The sequence below is a fragment of the Peromyscus eremicus genome, chromosome 1 (genome assembly GCF_949786415.1).
Source record: "Peromyscus eremicus chromosome 1, PerEre_H2_v1, whole genome shotgun sequence".
NCBI classification, from domain to species: Eukaryota; Metazoa; Chordata; class Mammalia; order Rodentia; family Cricetidae; genus Peromyscus; species Peromyscus eremicus.
The window spans coordinates 53541105-53559020 of record NC_081416.1 but is presented as its reverse complement, the minus strand read 5'-3'; the positions used below and the strand labels follow the sequence as shown (position 1 = coordinate 53559020).

The 17916-nt window shown below is 56.5% G+C and overlaps 1 protein-coding gene and 1 long non-coding RNA gene across 3 annotated transcripts; one reads left to right on the top strand and one right to left on the bottom strand.

Moving 5' to 3' along the window:
* Window positions 1-1562: 1562 nt before the first annotated feature.
* Ccdc88b (coiled-coil domain containing 88B) lies at window positions 1563-17403 on the bottom strand. Its single transcript, XM_059262041.1, has 27 exons — window positions 17329-17403; window positions 16926-17065; window positions 16555-16669; window positions 16407-16476; window positions 16263-16321; window positions 16092-16175; window positions 15229-15372; window positions 14917-15065; window positions 14705-14786; window positions 14428-14586; window positions 13771-13917; window positions 13492-13600; window positions 13208-13344; window positions 11950-13110; window positions 7154-7281; window positions 6965-7082; window positions 6610-6705; window positions 6395-6535; window positions 5676-5932; window positions 5224-5367; window positions 4872-5058; window positions 4622-4767; window positions 4314-4412; window positions 3950-4116; window positions 3230-3436; window positions 3015-3083; window positions 1563-1731 (listed from the first exon to the last, which is right to left on the bottom strand). The coding sequence occupies exons 1-27, from the start codon at window positions 17386-17388 to the stop codon at window positions 1676-1678; spliced, it is 4431 nt and encodes a 1476-aa protein (XP_059118024.1). The 5' UTR covers window positions 17389-17403; the 3' UTR covers window positions 1563-1675.
* On the top strand, window positions 7941-11353 carry LOC131910038 (uncharacterized). Of its 2 annotated transcripts, none has more exons than XR_009378970.1 (3): window positions 7941-8094; window positions 9319-9432; window positions 10338-11353. It is a non-coding gene; the product is annotated as an uncharacterized LOC131910038 (long non-coding RNA). The 2 variants fall into 2 exon arrangements; XR_009378969.1 differs by having other exon boundaries at window positions 7941-8111.
* Window positions 17404-17916: the final 513 nt, after the last annotated feature.

Below are 17916 nucleotides of genomic sequence, written 5' to 3'. Positions count from 1 at the left end.
GTAAACTCTGAAAGACTGTCAGACTTCCCTCTCAAACTTCACAAGCCAGGCCTTCGTAGTCTGCATTGCTCACAACAGCCCTTTAAGCTCTGAGCACTCCATGGCTTTTCCAGCCCAAAGTTCCAAAATCCTCTGCCTTCTTCCCACAAAACAGTCCATAAAAGCCACATGGTCAGGTCCATCACAGCAACACCCCACGTTCCAGGTACCAACTTCCATGTTAGTTTGCTTCTCTGTTTCTGTGACAAAAACAACTTAGGGAAGAAAAGGTTTATCTGGCTTACTGGGTGCAGTCCCCCTGTAAGGGAAGCCAGGGCAGGAGCGTGGGGCAGGAGCGTGGGGGCAGGAGCTGAAGTAGAGACTGGAAGAACACTGCTTGTTGGTTTGCCTCCTTCAGCTTGCTCAACTGCCTTTTCTTTTCTTTAAGGTTTATTTTTATTATTTTTAATTGTGTGTGGGTATGCATGTCTACATGTGGGTATGTGCACATGGGTAGGTACTCATGGAAGCCAGAGGCATGCCCTAGAGCTGTGAGCCGCCATGTGGGTGCTGGGAACTGAACTTGGGTCTTCCAGAAGAGCAGCTAGCTCTCTTAACCATTAAGCCATCTCTCCAGCCCCTCTGCTAGCTTTTTTTATACCGCCCAGGCTCACCTGCCTAGGAATGCACCACCACAGTGGACTGGGCCCCTCCTACATCAATTAGCAATCAAGAAAATGCCTCCACAGACATGCCATAGACCAGTCTAATGGTGGCAATTCCTCAGCTGAGTTTCCTCTCCCAGGAGTCGAGCTGACAACTGAATCTAACTATGACAGTTTCCTTTCCCAGTAATCATCCTAGGGACTCGGGTCAGAGACATGGGACACCATGTCTTATAGTACCCCCTCGAGTGTCTGTGAGCTTCCTGAGGCAGAGCTCAACCCCAAAGGCTGGAAAAGAAGACGAGGAGGTTGGAAGATATGGAGAGAGAAAAGAGGTGCCCTGAGACACAGGGTCAGGGCCAACCAAGGTCATCATGTCCCACTTCCCAGATCCCATGTCCCACTTCCCACCCAGGCTCTGCCCACCAGTGGCTGCCCACCTGGCCAGCACATCCAGGTTTTGACAAGTCCAAGTAGTCACACTATAATTCCTTTTGCTGCCTGGTCCGGACATGGCTCCCTAGCTACAGAAGCCCATCGATAGGAATCCCCAACACCTCCAGGCTCCCAAAGGCAGCCAGCAGACACAGAGCCCAGATTCATGGGGTTACAGCTTTATTCACTCCTTCATGTCCCGGACAAGGCTTAGATATCAGCCCAGGCTTGTCCCCAGAGAATGGGCCTTGGCTTCCCATCTAGACCGGGCAGAGGACTCTCTTACCCACTCTTGCCAGGCTCCTTCAACTGGGGGATCCCCTAGAGATCGTCTCCTCAATGATGGCTGTGTACCAGAGCAAGAGCCCTGGCCAGGAGCTACCCGTTGGGACCAGTCACATCCTCTGTTGACAAACTTGTCCCAGCTCCTTCGTAGGGCCCCAGTACGGGTTGTGGAGGGCCTGGGAGTCCAGGCCTCTTTGTTTAAGTACTCTTCTTGGAGTCCCTGGGTCCCCCGGCTCTTGGGTTGCCTGGGAGACCCACTGGCCCTATATTGAGGAGAAGGCTTCACTCCCAAGTTTCCTGTCCCCACAGTGTCACTGGCTGAGGGAAGGGGTAAGGGGATGTTTCTCCGGTTTCTGCTCCTGGAGGGCTAGAGAGAAAAGCTGGGCTCAGGCTTCCTCCCCAGGAAGACCTGGAGCAGCCAAGGCAGCCCACGGGGCCCTGAACCTTCTGTCCACCTGCTAGCCCTCCACCCCTGTACCAGCCTGCCTCCCAGCTGTCCCTAAACTCCAGCTCCTCTCCGAAGCCTGTCCCCAGCCAGTGCCCTCATTCGAACCCCAGCCTGTACGTGTACACACACACACACACACACACACACACACACACACACACACTTCTTCCCCATCATGATGGGCTAAGCACCTCTGCTAGCTCAAACGTTTATATGCCTGCATGTGAAATGCTTGATAGGCTTTAAAAACTTAGTATGAAAAATAAGGGGTGTGGTGACACAGAACTATTATCCCAGGACCAAGAAAGTTGAGGCAGGAGACTTGCCACACATTTGTGGCCAGCCTGGGCAACATGATGAGCTCTGGGCCATCTTGAGCTATATAACAAGACTCTATCTCAAAAAACCAAACACAGTAGTAAGGCATAGTCAGGCATACATGTCATCCCAGCACAGGGAAGGTAGAGGCAGGAGAATCAGTTCAAGGCTAGCCTGGGCTATATGAGACCTTGTCTCAAAAAAAAAAAAATCTTGAGCTAGAGGTGATGGATCACGCCTTTAATCCCAGCACTCAGGAGACAGAGATAGGCAGATCTTTTTGAGTTTGAGGCTGGCCTCAAACTATGGTCTACATAGTAAGTCCCAGGCCAGCCAGGCTGCACAGTAAGAATCAGTCTCAAAAAGTAAAATAATGTAGAAAAGAAAATCTCACTTGTAATTTTTCCGCACTGACAACACATTGAAAATGGTAATCACTTAGACAGACAGAGTTAAATGAGTCATGTCACTAAAATCCTTGTACCTGTCTCTCTGTGTTTTCTGGCAGGGTTGCTAACAGGGAAAAGATACACACATAGCTCACAACACCATTTTCCTTTTTTTCTCCTTTAAGACAGGGTCTTGCCCTAGAATCTAGGCTGGGCTTGAACTTTCAATCTTCCCAGTCAGCCTCTCAGGTGCTGGGATAACCGGCAGGTACCACTCACACTGTTCACACTGTATTGCTATCAGTCCAGGCTGTTGGAGACAGTGACTATTTTCAGACAGTGTTTTCTGTCTGCCTCCCCACACCAAAATGTTCCCTGCCGTATCCCCAGGAGCACACCAGCTGGTGTTTGGTAAAGGATCCTTCCTCATCAGAAGAGAAAATTGGTGAATGAGACTTGCCAGGGACCCCAGACGAGTCACAGACCCCGACTCACCCTCTCGACTGGCATCTGTTTCGTGTTCCGGGAGGGTCTTAATGGAGCCATCCCATTCCACACCAGATCCTGGGGAATCAAAAGGTAGCCACTGGGCCATGGTGCCAGGCAGTGGTGGGCAAGGCACACAGGACACAGAGACTAACAGGAATGAATCTTCTCCCCAAAAGTCCATCAGATGAGGGGGGCTCATATTCAGGGACTCTGTGTCTCACCTTTGCTGTGGGCACTGGGTGCCCCCAGGGGGCCTGGCCTGCGCTGACGGAACCGCTGCCTTGGGGTGTCCCCTGGACTGAATGACTCAGAACTTCGCCCCCCAGGGAACCGGGAACTGAGTCTCCTCCGCTGCCCACCTGCCAGGGAATCATCTCCCAAGCAAAGCGAACTCTGGGCACGGCGCATGGGTGCCGGTGACGAGGACCCTGTGAGAGGCACATGTGGAGGGGTTGGGTATCATCAAGGTACAGGGAGATAAGCAGAGAGCCAGTGCGTGAAGCTGCCGGGCAGAAAGAGGAACAGAGTGTAGGAGAGAAGGGACCTGGCAGGTGAACCTGGCCAGCGTGCTGCTGGCTCACACAATGGCTCACACAGTAGCTCGCTGTGTGGCCTTGGGCGAGGCACCTCACCCTCCGATCCACAGTTTCCTTCCGTACCATCGAGGATAAATGACCTTTCCCTAATGTGCCCTGCTGCTATGAGGTCACAGGCATGGTGTGGGTTGTGTAGAAATGGGGAGGTGGCGATATGGGCAGAAAGGAGGAGCCAGGCAGGGGACTCCGCAGGCCCAGAGAGAGAAGCCAACATCTTCAAGGCAGGTTGGAGGCAGGTAGCAGGAAAGGCCTGGGAAGCACGCGTGCAGCCCAGATAGTACAGCAGACGCCAAGGGTGGGAGACATGGGACAGGGACATCCTGGTCACCCGGCCCTCAGACCCACCTGTCCCATCTGCCTCCCTGCCCTCAGGGAGCTCCGTCTCCAGGGGGCCCCCCAGGCTCTCGGTGCTGCCAGCCCCATCGGCCCCCAGGCGTGGCCCCCCATGGAGGGCCCCCTCCCGCCGGGGCCGAATCAGCCTCTTCACCTTGTCTGCCAGCCAGCTGCCCTTCCTGGGGGCAAGAAGGCATAAGAAGGGATAAGGAAACAGGAGAACGGAGGCAGAGGAGAGGTGTGTCAGGGGGTGAAAGGGTCAGGAAAACCCTCACTAAGACCTGCATCCCAGCCTGGCTTTTAGGGAACTGGGGGGGTCAGAGGGTAGGACAGGGCAAAAGTTCGCAGGATCCCATTCCAGAAGGTGGGGCCTCACTTGGTGCGGGGCAGGGGCCCAGGTTCCAGCACGCGGTACTGGTCCATGATTTTCTCCACCAGCTTCTGCTTTTCACGGCGTAAGGCGTTAAGCTGGTCCCTGGTAGGAAGAGGAGAGAATGGGTTCACAGAAATCTGGCAAAACCCTGGCAGAAGCAGGTGTAACCCAGGGCAGCCACATTGCAAGTAAAACTGCCCTATGCCTGGGATCTTTTCCTAGGACCTGGGGACGGGGCGGGGCGGGGCGGGGCGTGTAGGGGAGGCTCCCTGAAGGCCCATGGGGCACGGTCCTGGCCTGCGCATGCTCACAGGTACTCTCGCTGCTCTCGGTGTAGGTGGTCACGACTCTCCAGACTCCGCTCCAGCAGCTCTCGATTCTCCCGGCTCAGGGCCTGTACCTCAGCTAGCAGCTGCCTGTTCTCTTCCTCCTGAGCGCTGCGAAGCTGGGTCAGCAGCTGCGGGCAGCAGCAAGGTCAGGGTGAATACCCGTCCTGAATACCTGTCCCAGCTTGGCTTGCCCGCCTTGGCCTCCCTCGGCTGCCCTGACACTCTGCCACACCTCACACTGCGTGGTCAGCCGGCAGGCGCTCAGGTCCAGCTGCTGGTTGGACTCACGGAGCTGCTGGCTCTGCATCTCCAGCTGTGCCCGCTCCAGCTCCAGCCTCACCAGGCGGCCCCGCAGTTCCCCACGTTCACCCTGGAGCTCCCCTCGCTCCCGAGACACCTCAGCCAGTAGCTTCTGAGCTCTTTGGAGGCAAAGACAAGAGCTCTTCAAGAGCCAGGAGGGCCACACCCACAGAGAGGAGGTGAAGCAGAACACACAGGGGGCTGTGACTAACCCATCCCAACCCACTTCATACGTGGGATGCTCATCTAGGGAGTCGGAGGCAGGGCGGCAGGCCGGCTGGTACCTGTCGTGCTCATTCTGAAGTCTCCGCAGCTCCTCCTCCAGGTCCCGCTGCCGATGCCCATCCTGCATCAGGCGCTCACGCTCTGCCAGTAAGGCCACCTCTTGTGCTTCCACACTGGCCCTCTGGGCCTGCAACTGCTCATGCCTGTATGGATAAGGTCCAAAGGGCTACAGGGGCCTGCAGCCTTGGCAAGTAGGCGCTGCATTGTGGGGATCTAGAAGTCTCACACCTCCAAAGCATAAGCACTACACCTCAGAAAAGCCCCCAAAAGCAGAACACCATGCCAAGGTGTCACCATTCCCAGCCTCAAAGTTGGGGAGCCCAGATCCCCCAAGAGATTGGCAATAGGGCCGATATGCAGAGTATGGAAATCCCCCCTGGGTCAGACTTAATGAGGGAAGCAGGCAAGTGAGCATGCCAGGGAGAGAAGCGGGGCGCTTGGGGAGTCTCACCGGCCCTGCAGCTCACGGTGGGCCAGCTCCAGGGCACGCATGTTGGCCTTGAGATCTCGGTGCCGCACCAGCAGTCCCTCCAGCTCTGTCTCTTGTCTCCGCTGCAGCTGGGCCAGGGCCTCATGGTCTCGAAGCAGAGCTTGCTGCTGCCCACGAGTCTCCTCCTGGGCCTGTCTTGCTGCCCGCACCTCCTCCTCTAGCACCCCCAGCTTCCTGTGCAGCTCCTGGCCCTGCATCTCCATCATAGACTTTTCAGCCTAGGGTGAAGCAAACAGGCAGGACCACGGCAGTGTGGCACCCAGCCCAGAAGGAATAAGGGACACGGCCTGAGACCAGAGGGCAGAGGACAGGAACAAGCTACGGAGGAAGCACAGGGACAGCTGAAGAACAGGAAGAGGTTAAAAGCCGTAGAGAGGCATCAATGTGGCATGGAAAAGCTGAGCCATGCAAGAGGCCCAGAACGTGGATAGGACCGATGAGCAGAGACTCGGAAAGGCAGTGAAGACTAATGGCTAGTACGGAGGAGAAGGCTGAGATGGGAAGGTGATGGGGAATGGAGATGGGTACAGACGTGGATTCTGAAAGCAAGATTGGGGAGAAGGTACAGACCGGGATGACTGGGGTCAGAGGGCAAGCACCGTAGAAACAGGTGGGGTGGCTGGCTAGAGGACGGGAAAGGGCACAAAATGACAAATGTGCAGGGACAACGGCCCACCCACCTGCAGGCGGCTGCTGTGCTCCTGTGCCCGCTGACTCTGTAGCAGGAGCTCCTGCGCCCGGCCCTGCAGGCTCCCCAGCTGCCCCTCCAGGTGCTGCAGCTGCCCCTGCAGAGCCGCCTTCTCAGCTACCAGTGTGGCATTCTGCCAGAGAAGGTTATCAGTGGCTAAGTGGCCAGTCCCCCCACCCCCCGGGCAATCGCTGTTCCGTCACTCACACTTCGCTCCACCTCGATGAGCCGACAGTTCTGGGTCTCCGCAGTCCGAGGGTCAGCCCTCACCTGCGTCGCCAGCCCCACAGGGCACTGTCGCAGCTGCAGAGACAAGGTCCAGGGACACAAATAACAGGTGCCTCACATGCCTCGGGACGTGTTGGAGCCCAAGGAAAAAGCAGAGCGGTCACCCCAAGAAGAGGCTCCATCCACTTAACGAGTGGAGGACACAGCCATACCAGGGCATGAGATGAGCAGCTAGCCCATCCATCCGGAGGTAAGACCTGAGCCCTGGCAGTCCTGGTTGTCTACTCCAGGTTGGAGCAAGGGGCTGGCACCTCGGTTCCCAGGACAACTTTACCTGAATCAGCTCCTCCTCCAGCTTCAGGGCCCGGGCCTTGAGCTCCATCAACGCCTCCTCCTTACTGGTTGACGCTGCCCGCAGCTCAGCTTCCAGCCGCTGCTCCAGGCCCTGGTACCTACCAGGAGAAACCGTTAACACCCAGCCCTTACTTCCCTGTCCCTCCCTGTCCCCAGCCACTGTGCCCACCTCTGGTGCTGGCTCTCCTGTTCTCGTAGGAACTCCTGGCGCTCCAAGGCTGCCTGTTCCAGCTCTCGCTGCAGATGCTCCAGCCGGGCCCCCAGCTCCTGGCCCCGTACCACAGCCTTCTCCAGCTCCTGAGGGCAGGCAGGATAGGCTGAGCAGGTGGGATGAACATAGGGAACATGCCTCTCCCCCAGAGACGGAGGAGAGCTAGAGACAGGCCTAAGAAGGGGTTTTCTTGCTCTTTGCCTTGCTCTGTTACCCTGGCAAATGTCTTTAATCCTTTGGGTCTCTGTGTTCCCATCTGGTGGGCACGGTAGTTCACATCTGTAATACCAGCACTCAAGAAGCTGAGGCAGGAGAATGGTTACAAAGTTAAGGCCAGCCTGGGCTACACAATGAGGTCTAGGCTCAATGTGAGACCTTGTCTAAAAGACCTGGAAGTGGGGTTCGGTGGCCTTGCAGGATGGATATGAAAGGGGTGGGGCCCTAACCCTGGTAGGGTGTGGAAGCAGCCCCTGAGTAAGGAATCAGAGACGCACACTAAGCAAGTAGCTTCACCTCTTTGAGCCCATAGTTTCGCATGTACCCAGGAGGGTGAGGAACCCTGTGATCGGCCACATCAGCCATGTTCAGGGGCTCAGTGGAGGTGGGCCTGCAGAGCATCCTCCACCACAAAGGGGCGGCTGCTGAGAGCAGGCAGAACAGGAACTCGGGATCTCGGGCCTAACCACAGTGCAGGGCTGCAGAGGTTGGGTCAGAGACCATGGCATTTGGCAGTTGGGTCACAACATTCCATGGTAGGGGTGGAAGGTCAACTCTGGCCAGTGAGCTCCAGGGAGAAGGAGACCAAACCATTCTGACTCCTGGGGACCCTGGAAAGATAAAGCTACACAAAGGTGACCCTACCAGCCACTGGCCACATCCTGCCTCTGAAAAAAAGACTGGTGAGCCATCATCCTAGGTAACAACCTCCACACCCTGCCCTGGGCACCTTAGTTCCCAACAGATGTGGGCATGGCCTCTGGGTGAAAATCTACAATTCAGCTGGGCAGTGGTGGCACACGCCTTTAGCCAGCACTTAGGAGGCAGATCCAGGCAAATCTCTGAGTTCAAGGCCAGTCTGGTCTACAGAGTGAGCTCCAGGACAGCCAGGGCTAATAGAGAAACCCTGTCGAGAGAGAGAGAGAGAGAGAGAGAGAGAGAGAGAGAGAGAGAGAGAGAGAGAGAGAAGAAGAAGAAGAAGAAGAAGAAGAAGAAGAAGAAGAAGAAGGAGGAGGAGGAGGAGGAGGAAGAGGAGGAGGAGGAGGAGGAGGAGGAGGAGGAGGAGGAGGAGGAGGAGGAGAAAAATTACAATTCCCATAAGGCTTTGCTGCCTAGCTGGCCACCAGGGCCTTGGCACCGCTAGAGATTTAAAAAAAAAAAAAAAAAGTACTGTAGTGCAGATGAAAGTGGAGGCCTGGGGCCCTGCCCACTCCCTGTTCTGGCTATAGCTACACCAAGTGCTCCTCTGCCCAGGCTGAGAGGCCTCCATGCCCACATGAAAGCCTCGGGATCTCTTCCGTCTGCCTGCCGGCCAGCTCCTTCCGTGTCACATCCAGGCAGCACCCAGAACGGTTGCAGTCAGGAAATCCTCCCGATTCTCTCTAACCCCAGCCTCTCCCACACTCAGAGCCAGCTCTTCCAGGCCCGCCCTACCACCAGTCCCTCTCCCCGGAAAGCAAAAGTATACTGGAGCTGGGCACACCCTGAGCTCTTGCCACACGTTGCTTGGTGAGCTCCTATCAGACAGGAACAGTTTTCGGTCTTCCTCTCATCTCTCTCTCTCTCTCTCTGTCTCTGCCCCTCACCCCTGGATCTGTTTTATTCTCCCTCTTTGGTTATTTATTTATTTATTTATTTCTGAGACAGGGTCTCATTATGTATTCCCGTCACTATGAACCAGGCTAACCTCAGACTCAGATCTATCTGCCCACCTCTACCCCCGTCCCCAAGTACTGGGATTAAAGGTGTGCACTACCACATTGGGTCCCCTCTTTAGCTTTAGGGGCTTTGCTCTATAGCTCAGGCTGGCCTCTAACTCGAAATCCTCCTGCCTCAGCCTCCCAAGGGCAGGACTTCAGACATGCACCACCACAGGAGGAACAGGCAGTTTTGTTTCCACTTTACAGATGAGGGACGGGACACTCAGAAGTAACTCGCTCCAAGCCACACAGCTGACACTCAGGGAGGGTCTGAGACATCATGCAGTCCTTTACTGGCAGATCTCTGGGTCCCGTCCTACAGTATGTACCCCAGAGAGACCCTCTCTCTTCATTGGCTCACGCACATCCCTTCTCACATTCCCTACCTATCTTCCCCATACCTACCCTGTGCAGTGTCTAACCTGGGTCCACCAGCCCCCAATCCTGTTCCCCATCCTCACCACTGGGAGGGGCCACACAGGTGTTCTTCCTGTCTGAGCCTGTGTCTCGTCTGTGCCCAGTTCCCAGCCCACAGCTCTAACACCCTTGCCACTCCTTCATGCTGACCCAGGCTCTGCCTCCCAGTGTGGACTGACCCTTCTGTTTGTCTCCAGCCTCCAGAGGCACCATTTACGCACAAAAGCCCCAGCCTCTCCCTCAGCACAGAAGGAAGCTCTCACCATGCCCAACAAGAACCCTGCTCAGGGCTGGAGAGATGGCTCAGAGGTTAAGAACACTGACTGCCCTTCCAGAGGTCCTGAGTTCAATTCCCACCAACCACATGGTGGCTCACAGCCATCTGTAATGAAATCTGGTGCCCTCTTCTGGCCTGCAGGCATACATGCTGCATGCTATACACATAATAAATAAAAAATTTTTTTTCTTTTTTTCTTTTTTTTTTTTTTTTGGTTTTTTCGAGACAAGGTTTCTCTGTGTAGCTTTGCACCTTTCCTGGAACTCACTTTGGAGACCAGGTTTTTTTTTTTTAAAAATAAATAAATCTTAAAAAAAAAAAAAAAAAAGAAGAACCCTGCTTAGCTGGGTGGCATTGGCACACGCCTTTAATCCCAGCACTCGGGAGGCAGAGCCAGGCAGATCTCTGTGAGTTCGAGGCCAGTCTGGGCTACAGAGCAAGTTCCAGGACAGGCATCAAAACAACACAGAGAAACCCTGTCTTGAAAAACCAAACAAACAAACAAAAAGAACCCTGCTTAATTCCTCCTCAGCCTCACCTTTCCTGACTTCTTCAGCTCACACCTGGATCTGCTCCTCCCCACCTCCTCCGGAAGCCTTCCCTGATGTATCCAGCCTGGACTCATGGCCCCTGTACTGTCCTGTCTCCTCCACACCTGTGCATGTGGACAGCTTCCTACCTGTCATCGCTGTGCCCACAGCCTGGTACAGAGCCTTGGCTGGCCTCACCAAGTGTGTGAATGAATAAACGAAAGAAAGCATTTCTAGCCATTCCCTCCCCTCCAGCACTGCCCCTATCAGCCTTACCTGCCATGGTCACCCCCGCCTCCTGAGGGGCCTAGGCTCCCATCCACCAAGGTGACCCTCCTCAAACTCAACCCCACGTGGGTCTGCCCACACCCTGAGGCTTTCCATGTAAGACAGAGTAGCAACCCCTTCAAAACTGGCCTCTGCTGTGACTTTTTCTGGGTCCCCCAGCATCTCCAATGCCTTGGAGTCCTTGTCCCTTCTCACCAAAGCTCTTAATCTTTCAGCACCCAATGAAATCTTGGTGATTTTTCCTGGAGGCCTCTCACACCCAGACTGGCATTTCCACCTCCTCCTGGGTACTCTGCTGGCACTTCTTCAGTAGATGTTTTCGTTTCTGTTTTCTCTCTAGATAAAGTCTCGTGTAGCCCAGGCTAGCCTCCAATTCATTATGTAGTCAAGGATGTCTGTGCTGTCAACTTGAGACAAGCCATTCATCTGGGATCAGGGAGCCTCCACTGAGAAAATGCCTCTGTCAAGTTGTCTATAGGCAAGTCTGTGGGTCATTTTCTTGTTAATGATTAATGTGGGAGAACCCAGCCCACTGTGAGCGGCACTGACCCTGGAGAGGTTGTCCTGCGTTATATAAAAGTACGCTATGAAGAGAAGCCAGTAAGCAGAGCCCTCCAGGACCTCTGCTTCATTCTGTTCCTGCCTCCAGGTTCCTGCTTTGGGTGCTTGCCCTGACTTTCTTCATGATGGACTGTAACCTGTAAGGTGAAATAAACCCTTTCCTACCCAACTTGCTTTTTTTTCCTTTGGTCATGGCATTTAACACAGCCATAGAACAATGAATGGCCTTGAACAACTTCTAATCCTCCTGCCTCCATATGCTGAGTGCTGAGGTAACAGGCATGTGCCACCGTGTCTAGTTTATGTGGAGTTGGGTATGGACCTGGGGCTTTGTGAATGCCAGGCAAGCTCTCTACAAAATGGACTCCATCCCCAGCTCCTAAGGAACCACTGTTTGGGCACTTACAGCAGGCCTTGGCCAGGTATGAGCCAGGTGCTTTCCACAATGATCCTGGTCTGCCCACAGACCCTGAGGGCTGCAAGGCACAGCATCTCTGTTTTACACAGGAGGAGGGAACCGGGGTGAAGGGGTAGAGACTTTCACAACAGAGTGCAGGATAGACCACCGGACTGGCTGTGTGAGTCCCTCCTGTAGCCTACCTACCCTATCAAGGACCGGCCATCAGCTGTATCCTGCAGCAGCAGGAGTGGCCTGGACTGTCTACCTTCTGTCCCATCTCAGTGCAGTGAAGGAACGCACACCGTACATGCCAGCAGCTGACCCAGGTCCTCGTTTCCCTGACCCACTGGCCATACCCCACATACCTCCCTGAGGGCTTGTTTCTCCAGGCGCTCCCTCTCAGCCTCCTCCAGATGACGACGGGCCTGGCTCTCCAGAATCTGCACCTGCTGCTCGGCAGCCTCGGCCTGAGCCCGCAGCCTGGGCCCCTCCCGTTCCCACTGCCTTCGCTCACGGCCTGCTGCTGCCAGCGCCTCAGCCAGGGCCTCCCGCTCTCGAGACGCAGCCTCCAGCTCCAGGCTAGCTGCTTCCACCGCTTCACGCAGTCGGGCCTGCTCCCGGGCCTGGGTCTCTGCCTCCTGATGGGCCTCAGCCTCTGCTCTGCGCGCTTGGGCCAGCTCCTCAGAGAGGCAGCTAGCCTCTGCACTTCGGGCCTCCAGTCTTTGGGCCTGGGCTTGCAGTTGGGCCTCAAGGCCCACAACCTCTCTCCTTAGCTGGGCGACCTCCTCTCTGAGGGCCTGCTCCTCGGGGACAGCACTGGCCAGGGTCTCCCCCAGGACTCGCTCCTCCCTGGACCAGGCATTAGGAGCGCCTTCTGATGTCTGCTGTGGTTTCTGAGGGACCAGTTTACTGACCAACCCCTCCGGCCTCTGTTCATGCCCTCCTGCCTCTGTCTGCTGCTTGGACAGTTCTAGGCCTTGATGGAGAGTCTCCTGATCCTTCAGTGGCTCCTGGAGTTTGAGCTCTGAAGACCTGGGCCTGCACTCAGGGCTCTCCCGTTTTAGGACCTGGGTCTCGGGCACCAATTCCCCTTGGAGAGCCTCCCTGCTTCCAGTCTCTTCTAGCAATTCCTGCACCTCAATTCTGATCTCCGGACCCTGTGGTAGGGCCCAGACAATGGGGCTCTGGAGAGAGACTCTATGGCTGGACTTCTCCAGAGATCCATGTGTTTCCACAGTAGGGTCTGATTCTTGGGGAGTTAGGACTGAAGTCTGGGGATCCTGAGAAACCATCTTGAAAGAACTCTCCATCACCTCTGGATGTGAGTCAGGTGCCTGGGGACACTCAGATGACCTTGTGATGTCAGAGTCTGATGCTGAGGAAGCCAGGTCCAAGGATTCAGGGCCTTCACCTTCCCTCTGGCAAGACCAGCTTTTGAGGCTGTGATCTGGGGCCCCAGGAGTTGGGGGAGCCCCACTGGGCCCAGGCAGCATGGCGTCCTTGCTCTGCTCCTCCAGCAGAGGGCGCTGAGGACATATGAGAAGGATAGTGTGGGAGGGGGCATTAGGATGGGGTGGGGTGGGGGTGGTCACCAGTAAGGATAAGGATGATGGAGGGACCTACCCGGCTGGCAAGCTGCTCCTGCATCATCTGCAGCAGGCCTCGAAGCTCCTGATTCTCCCGTTCCACTGCCCTTAGCCGCCCAGCCTCTGCTTCCCTCACCTCGTCCTGCAGTGAGGGTGCTGCTCCGGGTAGGGGAGCTGGGGATGTGGCCAAGTCAGGACTCCATCCACCCTCCCTGACTTCCCTTCAACACCTCTGAGACCTAGTAGGGGCATGAAAACAAGTCCTCCCCACCCAGTCTGCCTCCACCCCAGATCCTCACCCCCACCCTAGACCCCACTCACCCTCCCCAGGGGATCCTGGGGGTGGCTCCAGGCTCCTCTGAAGTTCCAGCTCCAGCTCCACATTTTCCTCCACCAGCTGCTCCAACTGATGCCGCAGAGAGTCCAGCTCCTGGGGTGTGAAGGAGTGGGTCAGCACAGCCTTCTTCATCTGGCCCAGGCCAAATGTGCAAATCTGAGAGTCCCAACAAGCTACAGGAACCACTTGGAGAAACCTCAGGCATCACTGGGGTCATGGGGGACCAGACACAACGGACAGACGGTCAGGTCAACCTAGCTCACCGCATGGGCCTCGCCCAGCCTCGTGCGCAGCAGCAGATTCTCCCGCTGGGTCTCATGCAGCCTGGCTGAGCGCTCTCGAGCAACCTCCAGCTGTTCCTCCAGCATCGCCTTTGAGGCCTCCAGGGCCCCAGAAAGCACCCGCTCCTCCTGGTGGGAAAGCAGGGGGGATCCGTGATGACGTGCAACCCCTATGCTCTTCAGCACCTGGCAGTTCCCAGTTCCTTCCCCTGAGACCGCCCACCTCCTTTTCCTACCTCTTACCTCCATCTGCAGCTCTCTCCAGGGTCTCCCAAGCTCCTGGCCCACCCTCCCGCCCCCCTCCAGAAACCGCCTCCCAAGGCCACATCCCTCCACCAGACCACACTTATCAGTACCCCTACTTGTTAGGGTCTCACTACAGACTCCCCAGTTCTACCCATGGCCTCATCCTTCTCTTCAAAACCTGCCTTTCCATAGTCTCCTCCTCTTCTCCCTTCCAGCCGCCCATCCTAAAGGATTTGTCCCGGACTCCACCTGCTGTGTTCTCACCCATTTCTCCCTGCGATCACACCTCCCCAACAAAGTTGGACCCCCTCCTCTTAGCCAACCTCCTCCCGCACGCCCCGCCTCCGGACCACGCCCCCACCGACCCCGCCCACGGCTCCGCCCCCACCTCACCTCCAGCTGGCCCTTGAAGACCTCAGCGGCCTGCAGCCTCTCGCGACAGCGCCGCAGCTCCTCCTGGAGGCGTGGCAGGCGGCCGGCTCGCTCGCGCAGTGCCTCTGCCTCCTCGCGGTAGAGCTCGGCGCGTTTAGCTTGTCCGGACAGTGCCTGGGTCTGGGCCAGATGGTGTGGAACTAGGATCAGCCAGCCACGGTACAGAGGGGTGAGGGGCTGCTGGGAGCAATGGGACCACGATGGGGAGCGGACAGTGGACAGGGATATTGGAGCGCACCTCCTGGCGGAGCCTTCGAATTTCAGCCTCCAAGCCCTGCACCTCGGCCTGGGAGTCCAGCAGCAGCTCGGCCTTCTCCTCCCTGGAGGGATGGGGTGATGGAGGGTGTCTGCCAGCCGCAAACCCACACCTGGGCCCTATCATGCCCCCCACCCCGTGCTGGAGACCCATCCAGGTTCCATTGGCCCCTTCCCCAGTCTGCAGACACTCACACCTCCTGCCGCAGTCGTCTTAACTGGGCCTTGGCGTTGGTCAGCTGCAGAGCCAGATGGTGCGAGGGACCCTCTGCAGAAGCATTAGCAGGAGCCTCTGGCAACCGCAAGTGGGCTGGTTCCCGCTCCAGGAGCACTTCAGCCAACCGCTGGCGGGAAGGCAAAGGTCAAGAGGCACCTTCCAAAACCTCTGCACATAAGGCTTCCAATCCCCACAGAATTATTCGAGGTTATGACAACCGACAGCCCCTAACACCGCCCCCGAACCCCGTCTCCCTACTCAGCTCCATGTGACTGTTGCCTGTCCCCTACCTGTGCCCCCAGATCACGTTCTCGCACCAGCCTGGACATCGTCCGCATCAGGTTCCGTAACTGCATCTCCAGCTCCACAGCCACCAGCTCTCCAGACTCTGGTCCAGCCAGAGCCAGTACCACACCAGCACCAGGCTGGGTCACCTGAGGGCACGGAGAACAGTCCATCAGAAGGAGGGTGATGAGAGGTGAGGGTGGCTACAGTGATGGTGATAGGCCCACATGCCGCCCACCACGGTACTGAGAGACCAGGAGTCAGTCAGACTCCCTGGTAGGCAGACAGACTGAGAGGGGCCATGGCTAGGTAATAAGGGCAAATTTCCAAGCTGGTCATCTTCTTCTACAACCTCCTGACTTGAGACAAAAGCCTGGCAGCTTTTGCCTCCCACCAACAGGCCCCTGCTGATGGGTTGACTCAAGAAGTTTAGGGCCTGATCAAGACATGTCACACAGGGCTGGAGAGATGGCTCAGAGGTTAAGAGCACCAGCAGCTCTTCCAGAGGTCCTGAGTTCAATTCCCAGCAACCACACTGGGGCTCACAGATGAGACATGCAGACATACATGCAGGCAGAACACTGTATACACAATCAATAAATTAAAAAAAAAAAAGACATGACACACAACAGTTTCAGACCAATCAGTCTTCAGATGACCAAGCCTAAAGTAGGGGAGCAAGATTCTTCAGAGTGTCTGCTGCACATGTTTGCTCACCCTCAATAAACGCCTTTCTGAATTGCATGAGATTTCTCTGCTGCCACCTGGTGCGCTTCAGATTTTTTCCTGCCTTTAGTTCCTTAACTGGCAGAGACAACGAACCCAATCAAGGCCCCTAGACTGTATCACTTCCAGACTGCATCAGTACCTCTTGGATTACAGCGGCCAACTCGCTCTGGACTTCAAGACTGAGGCCCCGGATGTGACGGATGAAGAGCTCCCGATGTTCACACTGTGGTAGACAGGAGAACCAAAGCTGGCACCCAGGGGGCTCTCTCCTGCTGTCAGAACTCCCTTCTGTTCCCCTTCCCCTCCTCACCTGCACTGAGGCCCCCAGCAGCAGCCGAAGGATGCCTTCCAGCTGGTCCACTGCCTCTTCTGCTGGGTACAAGCCACAGGGAGTTAAGGAGGGACACGGGGCAGGGACAGAGGTCAGAGGGCAACACACCTGGGGAAACAGCACCTGAAAGGGGGTCGAACCCCAGTGTCTGGAGGTCTGGGGGTGGCGGCAGGATCAGCAGCTGCAGTTCTTCCTAGAACAGGCCAACAGTAAGAAAACCGCCTTCACAAGGGGTTGCCAGGCCCCTTGTGCGGGCTTCCCCATGCCTTACCTGGTAGAAATCCCTCAGTCGCCCCCACAGATGATGAAGGTTCCACATCCGACAGGCTGCAGGACCATCGTGACCCCTGATCATCCGAAGTCCTCCTCCTCGAGAACTAGGAGCACTGTGGTCACCCAGGGAACATGGATGAGAGGTTGGTTTGAGGACCACCCCCTCAGGCCTTGCCCTCCATCCTCAGGCTCCTCCCACCATTGGACATTCCCCCCCCAAGGCCTTGCCCTCCACCCTAGGCTCCTCCCACCATTGGACACACACACACACACACACACACACACACAGGTCTTGCCCTCCACCCTCAAGCTCCGCCCATCATTCACAGCGACCTCTCCTCAGACCAGCCTCTCCCCCATGTCACTTACATGATTCCAAGCACCCGAAGGAGCAAGGCCCCATCACTCAACCGCAGGAATCTCTTCTCTGTACAAAGAGGCCCCTTATCCTCCTCCTCTGTCCCCGCTGATTCTTCTGCCTCCCCCACCAGCCCAGCCAGTCCCAGCGCCTGTGGGGACAAACCCGAGAAGTCAGATGAACAGGTGGCATCCCCACAACCAGTAAATCCATCCTGAGCCCCTGATCTGTCCCAATACACCCCAGGATCCCTCTCCCCACCAGTGCCCTTGGGTGCCTCTGGTCCCAGATCCTAGACTCTTTCCACCTCGCTCTCCTCCGCCCACTACTCTACACACCCCAGCCACCCATCCCCCAGTTCTCGGGCCGCCCTGGTACTCACTTCCCTACACAGCCCTCCCACCTGATCCTCACCCAGGTGGCCAGACTCCCACTCAGGAAGTCTTTGAGCCTGGGCCCCTTGGCCCCCTCCATGTTGGGGGTCAGGGTGTAGTCCCTGTCACGCTGTGGCAGCCACACCTGCTCTGAGAGGAAGAGGAAGTCCCCGGCTGGGGGATCCCAGGGGCCCAGCCACAGACCCTGTACAGCTTCCTTCTTCCGGGGTTCTGCTGGGCTACGTGTCCTGCCTCAGCACACACACACACACACACACACACACACACACACACACACACTCCTCCCTGGGTCTCAGATAAGACTAGATACAAAGCTGTAAGTTAGCTGAGGGGAGGCCTACAGGGCTTCTGACTCCATAGCAATGATAGGGAGTCCCTTCCTCTCTAGGCAAGAGGGTGACCTCAACCTGGCACTCTGTGGTCACTGAAGAGGCTCTCTGGCTTTGCCATGGAGTCTGAATGCCATATCTCCTTCTTCTCTTCAGTTTCATGGCAATCCATCTCCAACCCTGAAGCCCGCTGCAGATGCTACCTGTCCCAGCCAGCTCCTCTGAACCCCAGGAGGGAGTGGACACTGACCCAGTCATGCTGGGTATATACTACACTG

Excerpts from the sequence above, each read along its gene's own strand:
- Ccdc88b (XM_059262041.1), bottom strand. The coding sequence starts at position 17,388 with ATGGAGGGGGCCAAGGGGCCCAGGCTCAAAGACTTCCTGAGTGGGAGT. Across the intron at positions 16,322-16,406 it reads GGGGTTCGACCCCCTTTCAG|AAGAGGCAGTGGACCAGCTG; the intron begins GTGCTGTTTCCC and ends TGTACCCAGCAG. Across the intron at positions 7,083-7,153 it reads CAGGAGAGCCAGCACCAGAG|GTACCAGGGCCTGGAGCAGC; the intron begins GTGGGCACAGTG and ends TTCTCCTGGTAG.